This window comes from Pagrus pagrus, assembly GCF_965226575.1.
Source record: "Pagrus pagrus genome assembly, chromosome: 12".
In the NCBI taxonomy this organism is placed as follows: domain Eukaryota; kingdom Metazoa; phylum Chordata; class Actinopteri; order Spariformes; family Sparidae; genus Pagrus; species Pagrus pagrus.
This window is the reverse complement of record NC_140196.1, coordinates 231,281-240,000: the sequence shown is the minus strand read 5'-3', so window position 1 is coordinate 240,000 and position 8,720 is coordinate 231,281. Positions and strand designations below refer to the sequence as shown.

At 44.9% G+C, this 8,720-nt stretch overlaps 2 protein-coding genes across 8 annotated transcripts in view; one reads left to right on the top strand and one right to left on the bottom strand.

Moving 5' to 3' along the window:
- asap1a (ArfGAP with SH3 domain, ankyrin repeat and PH domain 1a) overlaps window positions 1-901 on the bottom strand; it is a 27,677-nt gene extending 26,776 nt beyond the window's left edge. For all 7 annotated transcript variants that reach the window (XR_014623681.1, XR_014623682.1, XR_014623683.1 and 4 more), the window contains exon 1: window positions 648-901. Coding sequence is in view for 4 of the 7 variants with exons in the window: in XM_084368415.1 (XP_084224541.1) it covers window positions 648-776 (129 nt within the window). In the remaining 3 variants the exon portion in view is untranslated. The remainder of the gene's footprint in view (window positions 1-647) is intronic.
- Window positions 902-2,658: 1,757 nt separating this feature from the next.
- On the top strand, window positions 2,659-7,296 carry tmub1 (transmembrane and ubiquitin-like domain containing 1). Its single transcript, XM_084369957.1, has 3 exons — window positions 2,659-2,814; window positions 5,819-6,345; window positions 6,582-7,296. The coding sequence occupies exons 2-3, from the start codon at window positions 5,861-5,863 to the stop codon at window positions 6,931-6,933; spliced, it is 837 nt and encodes a 278-aa protein (XP_084226083.1). The 5' UTR covers window positions 2,659-2,814; window positions 5,819-5,860; the 3' UTR covers window positions 6,934-7,296.
- Window positions 7,297-8,720: the final 1,424 nt, after the last annotated feature.

The window sequence follows — 8,720 nt, the reverse complement described above, 5'->3', positions numbered from 1 at the left end:
ACGGACAAACCCTTCAACCAAACTCCTTTCAGAAATCTCGCACTTTTAGGTTTTATTGACAACCATTAACACAAAACACAAACACAAAGCCGTTACTTGAACATCTCTGTTCCCTGTGTGATCGATACTTCAGTTCGGGGTTCATGTTACCCATCAGGCAGCGCGCACTTCACGGACATGTCAACTTTGAGCAGCAGCTCGCGTGGTTTTCCCGCAGTGTCACTGAGTCAAACATACTGTGGAGGGCGGCAGAGAGCAGCCAACCAATTAGCACAGTCAGGATGTAATTAGACAAATTAATGTCACCGACGTGCTCGAGACAACAGACACTTTTTCATTCACACCAAACTCTGAATTTTACCGGTTGAATGTTTTTTGAGCGGGACTTTAACATGGCGTGTGAAATTAGCAGGAATGTGAACCGAGTTCAGCAAATTGTTTTCTCCATCCTCTGATCATAACGGTGCTGTACAGGCCGACACAGGGACGAGAGGTCAGGTTAAGGTCTGAGACGGACGGACGGACAGACAGACAGGCAGGCAGGCAGACAGGCAGACAGACAGGCAGGCAGACAGGCAGGCAGACAGACAGGCAGGCAGACAGGCAGGCAGACAGACAGGCAGGCAGACAGGCAGACAGGCAGCTACCTCTTCCAGGATGCTGACGGTGTTCCTGCAGCTCTGCAGCCGGGTGGTGAAGCTGGACGTGGTGGGGGAGTTGTAGTCCTCGGTGGTCTCGGACAGGAACTCACACACTGAGATCTGGTCCGGCATCATTCACACCTCAGACCGGCAGGAAGACACCGAGAGACCTGGTGGTGCGTTCACGGACCTGCTGTGCAGATGTTTACTGCAGCTGGTCTGAGATCAGATCAGATGTCCTCTGACTGTCTGTCTGTCTCCTCCTGATGATTCATTCCTCCTGTCTCTCCTCCTGTGACCTGCTGTCAAGTCACACACCGAGCACCACGTGACCCCGGCAGGGGCCTTCAAAATAAAAGCAGATGATGTAGTCTAGCAGGTCTGAGGAAACTCCAGGTCAAAGCTAAAGAGAGAATATCATTTACCCCAGCCCCCATTGGACCACAGGCGCTTACTGTATACATTAATGTTATAGAGAAATGTGAGGATTTAAAAACATTATAGATTAAAGTCAATATATTCTTATCAACGTTGTACCTGAAGGCGTTGCAGCAGCTGTGATGTCAAACTTTGATTCAGTCAAGACAAGAGAAAACTGAGTGCATGGAAATCTTTCATTCATCTTCTATTTAACATTTTACATTTTCTGTCAAGATTTTATTTTAACTCCTGACGCTTCAGATCGTCTGTTTTTAGAATTTCTTTTATTTTGAAAGAGAAACCATACCACATCCAGTAACTTCCTGTAACTTGACACTCCTTCAGGATCAGCTGGATAGTGGAGGTGGAGTGCGCATGCGTGATACCGCAGGCTAATTGTGTGAAGAAGAAACAGCATCATCATCAGACATGAATATTAATTAGATTCATTCAAATTAAACAGTCATTGATTACAGTGATCAGAAGAATCAATGACTTCAACTGTTGTTGTTATATTAATATAAAACAATGACTTCCTGCTACACAGTGATGTCATCATGATGATACATTCAGATCAAAGTGTTCAACAAACCAACATGAACATTTAATATGAGACTGTATGATGACGTCAGAGGCGAGGGGAACAGAAAGAGTCGCCTTTCAAAATAAAACAAGTGAAATGATGTGATGTTACACTCCTGTACACTGGGTGGCGGCATGCTCTCCACCTTGAAACCGAGCTGCCATTTAAAACGAGAGGAGAAGGAGAAGAAGAAGAAGAAGAGGAGAAGAAGAAGAGGAAGAAGAAAAAGAAAAATAAGAATAAGAATAAGAGGAAGAGGAAGAGGGGGAGAAGAAGAGGAGAAGAAGAGGAGGAAGAAGAAGAAGAAGAAGAAGAAGAAGAAGAGGAAGAGGAGAAGAAGAAGAAGAGGGGGAGAAGAAGAAGAGGAAGAAGAAGAAGAAGAAGAAGAAGAGGAAGAGGAGAAGAAGAGGAAGAGGGGGAGAAGAAGAGGAGAAGAAGAAGAGGAAGAAGAAGAGGAAAAAGAAGAGGAGGAGAAGAAGAAAAAGAGGAAGAAGAAAAGGAGGAGAAGAAGAAGAAGAAAAAAAAGCAGAAGAGGAGAAGAAGGAGAAGAACAAGAAGAGGAGGAGGAGGAGAAGAAGGAGAAGCAGAAGCAGAAGAGGAGGAGGAGAAGAAGAAGAAAGAAGAAAAAGAAGCAGAAGGGGAGGAGAAGGAGGAGGAGGAGAAGAAGAAGAAAGAAGAAAAAGAAGCAGAAGGGGAGGAGGAGGAGGAGGAGGAGAAGAAGGAGGAGGAGAAGAAGAAGAAAGAAGAAAAAGAAGCAGAAGGGGAGGAGAAGGAGGAGGAGAAGAAGCAGAAGAGGAGGAGGACGAGAAGAGGAGAAGAAGGAGAAGAAAATAAGCAGAAGAGGAGAAGAAGAAGGAGGAGAAGAAAGAGAAGAGAAGCAGTAGACGAGGAGAAGGAGAGGAGGAGAAGGAGAGGAGGAGGAGGAGAAGAACCTTGAAAAGCGCTATATAAAATGAATTGATTACTATTATTATTATTATTATTATTATTATTATTATTATTAAGAAGAAGAAGAAGAAGAAGAAGAAGCGCGTCAGTGCTGCGTCAGTTCCGTCGGAACCACAGAAGAAGACGGAGGAGCCGAAGCAGGAAGTGAGAGCAGCAGTCAGAAGAGATTAGCCTGATTAGCCTGCAGGCTAACGCAGTGATATGAGGTTTCGAAGCTGAACAGTAAGTTTTTCTTTCCTGTCGTTTATCTGCGGACTCTCACTCTGTCTGTAGTTTCATTAACGAGCCGCTAACTGACGCTGTTAGCATGTAGCCTAGCTGACTTCCTGTCCGGCTGTGAGTTAAACGCTGTTAGCAGTTAGCTCAGAGTTTTAGCTCAGTGTTAATGTGAGTTCAGTTAACCATCAGCAGGTTGTTCCGGTCAGGATGTTACAGTGGAGCTGCTGGCTACCGTCCGGACTGACCGCTGATCAGCTAACAGTCAGCCCGGGCAGGTGAGCCGCAGGTACACCTGTCCGTCCGCAGACTGTCCGTCAGTCCGTCTGCAGGAGAGCAGGAACCTCCTGAACATCTGTAATCAGCCTGAGCAGGTGACAGAGGAGACAGCTGTGGAGGACCAGCACCAACACACGCACACATCAGAACTAAACCTGGAACATATTCAGTAGTTCTTTGATAAAAAGTCCAAACTGTGACTGTTTGTCATGATTCTGACTCACCGCGGGAATATAAAGCTCCAGCAGTAATCAGAGTAAATGAAGTAAAAGTATGTTAGTGGTTGAAGCTCTGAGCTGCTTTGTGACAACAGCTAATGACTTCTGACCTTTAAGTTTGATTTAATGTTAGTTTAACTATATTTTTAAAAATAAGTATTTTGATAATCCTTAATAAATTGATCGATCAACCTTCATACAGGAGATGATTGAGGAGTGACCTCATCTCCATCCAGTCAAACAAAGAAAATGAAAAACATAAGAAATAAAGACAAATGAAATCAGTCCCACAGGCTCCTTAATAAACTATTGATTACATCAGATAATTTGATTAAAATGGCCAATAAGGAGCGGTACAGACAGATCGATTATTGATCGCCCGCTGCAGCTCTGGTTGGATCAGTTCTCAACAATGTGTATTAAAGTACAAACTGATCATAAATGTCAGAAACAGAAGTTATTCTGAAAATGTTTATAAAGTGATGAAAACCTAAACTTGATCCTGCGGCTGATGATCGCTTTAGTTATTGATGAATCTGTCAATGATCAGCTGGTCCAGAGTCACATGTTGAAATGTCTCATTTAGTTACTGAAGCACAAACTGTTTCTTCTTCAGAGACGATCAATGATCACATTATCAGATCTACTGATCACTGACAAACGTCGACAGGAATCAAGTTTGATCGATCGACAGAAACATTTAACAAACTTTATTTAAACAGCTCAGAGACACAAACAGATCTGACGACTGATCAGCTTCAGGTTCTGTTCTAACGCTGTGACTCAGGTGACGGATATTTACATCCCTTCTTGTTTGACATCACTTCCTGTTTGTTACAGCTGACTAAAGTTCACTTTTAATGAAATCCTTATTTTATTTATGTAATATTTGTTGAAGATCAACAACACATATTCTTTGGTCACCAATAATCACTTAATCTGTAGTTTGTGTGTGTGTGTGTGTGTGTGTGTGTGTGTGTGTGTAAACAGGCCTCAGATTAAACAAATTCTTCTTCAACAGATGTTTTTCACACACTGACCTCGCTCACCTGATTACCCACAATGCTCTCTGCTGCAGACTGCTGTTTATTTTATTCCTCTCGAGGCCGACCCGTTCTGATTATTAATGAATCAGTATCAGTGAGATGAAAGCTGATAAACATCCTCAATCGTCTGTCAGTTTCTCTGTTTCTAACATCGACATTAAACCCATAAAGCTGCTCAATTACCAATAAGTTCTGATCAGTTCTGACCGTCACATGTTGTAAATAGAAACAGTGAGGTATCTCTCACCGTGTCAGAGCTGCAGGAGATCCACAGTCCTCTGCACCAAACTCCAGTCAGAATCTGGTCGTTTTATTTCTCTGACATGATGAACACTTCTTCATTAATCAGATAAATCATCATGAATCTTTAATTCTGCTGAAACATTTCATCTTTTCTCTCATATTTTATAGATTTTCACTTGAGTGCTGTGTCAGTGTTTTTGCCCTCAGTAGAGATATCCCGACAACAGACAAACAGCTCAACTCCAGTTTGATGTCCAGACATCTTACTTAACTGTTTTCTACTGACAGGAAGTGTGATGTCATCTGTCAATCTCACAGACAGGAAGTGAAACGTTTCATATTTGTCTTGTTTACCTGTGTGCATCAGGTGTATTATGGGCTGAGTACTTCCTGCTTTATCACATGTCCTATGTGATTTCTGATGACATCACTGTGACCTCATCAGGCCTGATGTTTATGAGTAAAGTAACAGGCTGTGTCCAAATTCAGGGGCTGCAGCCCTCGAAGGGCGCATTTGAAGGCCAATTACGTCAAAACGCTGCGCGAAGGCTGTCCCAGTTGGAAGGCTCCTTCAAACACAGCCTGCCCTTCCCTCTTTTTGGAGGACGCACCGCTACTATCCTTCGCTGCCTCCCATATCCCAAGATCCTTTGCGCACCGCTGCTCAGTCCCGAAACAGAAGAGGAAGCAAGAGAAAATGGCGACATCAAGTGGCGCAGACATGACATTCAAATTTCAGTAATGGGTTTATACTCGGTTTTTACTCATTTGAACATCCAACGCCAGATATGTTAAACTTCAAGGGACTATAAAACTTCCAGATGCTGTGGTAAATATAGTTGTTATTCACCAATGGGTTGATGTTTATTTTGTAATGTTGATGATTCAATTTAGATTTGACACGTTTTGTCGTTAATTTTTATACACACACAAATAAATGTACACGTTTGATAGATTTAAACAAAAACAGACTTTAATGCATCTCTTCATTCACAATCATGACGTAAGGGTAAGGGGCGGGAACATCTGGTGACGCAACCAGGAAATACTCCGAAGGCTGGACCGTCCCATTTAACAATGGTGGACGCGGCTTTTGAAGGTCTCTCCGAAGGACCCGGCCTTCGTGGGCCGCAAAGGCCGCGTCCTTGAAGGATGCAGTCCCTGAATTTGGACACAGCCACAGTGTGTGAGGTGTTGATGCTAAGCCCTGCCCCCTGTGTGCAGGTGTGTGACCCGTGTTGACCTCAACGGGCGTTGCCGTGGGCGATGGCTCTGATTGAAGGTGTGGGAGACGAGGTGACGCTGCTGTTCGGCTCCCTGCTGCTCCTCCTGGTGCTCCTGCTTGCCTGGATCTCCACCCGCACCTCCGAGCCCCCAGAACACCTGTTCTCCTCCACCACAGGCCCCGCCCCTTCACAGAGGAGCAGCCCCACCCACCCGGACACACCTCCCTCCTCCACCAACACCACCTCTTCATCCCCCTCCAGCTCTGTGAGCGACAGCTCTCTGACAGAGGCTCCACCCACCAACAGCTCCACCCAGGAGGAGAAGGATGAGGGGGGCGAGAGGGGGGAGGCAGGGGGAGGAGATGGTGTTAGGAGCAGAGGAGGAGGAGGAGGAGGAGGAGGAGGAGGAGGAATAGGAGAGCCTTCATCCTCTCAGAGGAACATGGTGCTCCGTCTGAAGTTTCTCAACGACACCGAGAGGACGGCTCAGGTCCAACCACAGGACACCATCGGATACATCAAACGGTACTACACAGTACTACATACTGATACACACAGTACTACACTGATACACACAGTACTACATTGTACTACACACTGATACACACAGTACTACACACTGATACACACAGTATTACATTGTACTACACACTGATACACACAATACTACATTGTACTACACACTGATACACAGTCTCTCCTCTCTTTCAGGACCTGAACAGTGTCTTTGGTACTGACCTCTGACCTCTCCTCTCTTTCAGGACCTACTTTGCGGGTCAGGAACAGCAGGTCCGGTTGATCTATCAGGGTCAGCTGCTGCAGGACGATGCTCAGACATTGGCCTCTCTGAACCTGGTCCATAATTGCGTTCTGCACTGTCATATCTCACAGCATGCCGGTCGGGGGGCAGCGGGGGGCCCGCAGCCCGCCGACCAGGTGCAGGTGGCTCTAAACGTTGGCAGCCTGATGGTCCCCCTGCTGGTCCTCATGCTGTCTGTGCTGTGGTACTGTCAGATCCAGTACCGGCAGTTCTTCACCGCTCCGGCCACCGCCTCGCTGGTCGGAGTCACCATCTTCCTCAGCCTGGTGGCCTTTGGAGTCTACCGCCGCTAGCTGCTCTCTGATTGGCTGCTGCTTCTGTCTGTGACCTTTTGACCTCTGAGCCGGTGGGACTCAAACCTGCAGGACAAAATGGACGCTGATAGTTAATGTTTCTTTTTCTGTTGTCATGGAGACGCTGAGTGTTAACGAGGACTTTTTGACCTTTATTTCTTTTTAGCTCGTTTCTCTGTAGGTTTCATCATTGTGCCTCTTTTACTTTCTGGTTCCTCCGGTCTGTTCTGGTCCTGAAGGAGTCCCGGTCAGACCAGCACCAGACTGTAGACCCGACCCGTCTGTCTGTCTGTCTGAACAGGAAGTGTAAATTAAATTACAGCTTTTGAAGAGAAAGAAATTCTATTAAATCATTTATTTATCTTGCTGTGGTTCATTGTGTCACTGTAAACTCTGAGTCCTGGTCTGGACTCTGGAAGTCCGTCCAAATCCACCATCCATTAGGTCCACCTTCGTGAAATCCTGAGAGACTGACTGCAGCCTACACTCAGAAATTACCCAGAATCCACTGCAGCACACAATATGCACAAAGTTGTCTGTAAGGACACTACCACACATTGCAAGGACACTCACATACACTGCAAGGACACTCCCATACTGTGTAAGGGCACTCCCACACATTGCAAGGACACTCACATACACTGCAAGGACACTCCCATACTGTGTAAGGGCACACCCACACACTGCAAGGACACTCCCATACTGTGTAAGGACACTCCCACACATTGCGAGGACATTCCCGCACAGTGTAAGGACACTCCCATACTGTGTAAGGGCACGCCCACACTGTGTAAGGGCACTTCCGCACATTGCAAGGACACTCCCATACCATGTAAGGACACTCCCACATATTGCAAGGACATTCCACACACTGTGTAAGGGCACTTCCACACATTGCAAAGACACTCCCATACCATGTAAGAACATTCGCACACCATGTAAGGACACTCCCACACAGGATTTAAAGCCTGCAGCTCCTCCAGTTAGTTAGAAGTGAAGAAGCCTCTTGGATGAGACGTGAAACATCTTCAACAAACTGAAACAAGTCCAGTTGACTATGATACAGAACTTAGAGGTACCAGGACCTGGATGACTGAGAACCTTCATCAACACGACATTTACTTAACTAGAGGTATTTGTACTTGAATATTTTATTCTCATGTCACTTTCAGCTCCAGCCTCATTACATTTATATGACAGCTGTAGTTACTTCTTACTTTACAAATTAAAGGAAACTGTTTCTGATTGGACTGATGCAGCATGTAATCTGTGAAGTAACTAGTAACTAAAAGTACAATATTTGTCTCTAAAATGTAGTTGAGTGGAAAATGGAAATGCTGAAGTAAGGCACCAGTACGTCAAAACTGAACTTCAGTGTAGTACTTTAGTAAATGTACTTTGTTACATTCTCTCACTACTGCATCCGCAAAGTAACTGATATCATCAAATAAATGGAGTGATGTAAAAAGTCCAATATTTTTATCAGAAATACTCAAGTACAAGTACCTTTAAACAAGTACCTTTAAACTGTACTCAGTTACATTCCATCACTGCTAAGAAAAGTCACTCAAGTACAACTTTCAGGCACTATTTATCAGTAAAAAGTACAATATTTGATGTAATAGAGTAGAAGTAAACTTGACATGAAATCATGGAATCACCTCAAAGCTGCTCTGAAGTACAGGACCTGAATTAATGTTATATTTGTTCCATGTGACCCGACACAGAGTACTTTTACTCTTAATACGCGGTATGACTTGTAGAGCTTCTAAGTTGAATTGTACTAC

Bases quoted from the DNA above. Each gene is read 5' to 3' on its own strand.
- tmub1 (XM_084369957.1), top strand. From the start codon at position 5,861: ATGGCTCTGATTGAAGGTGTGGGAGACGAGGTGACGCTGCTGTTCGGC. The intron at 6,346-6,581 runs GTACTACACAGT...CCTCTCTTTCAG, and splicing joins ACCATCGGATACATCAAACG to GACCTACTTTGCGGGTCAGG.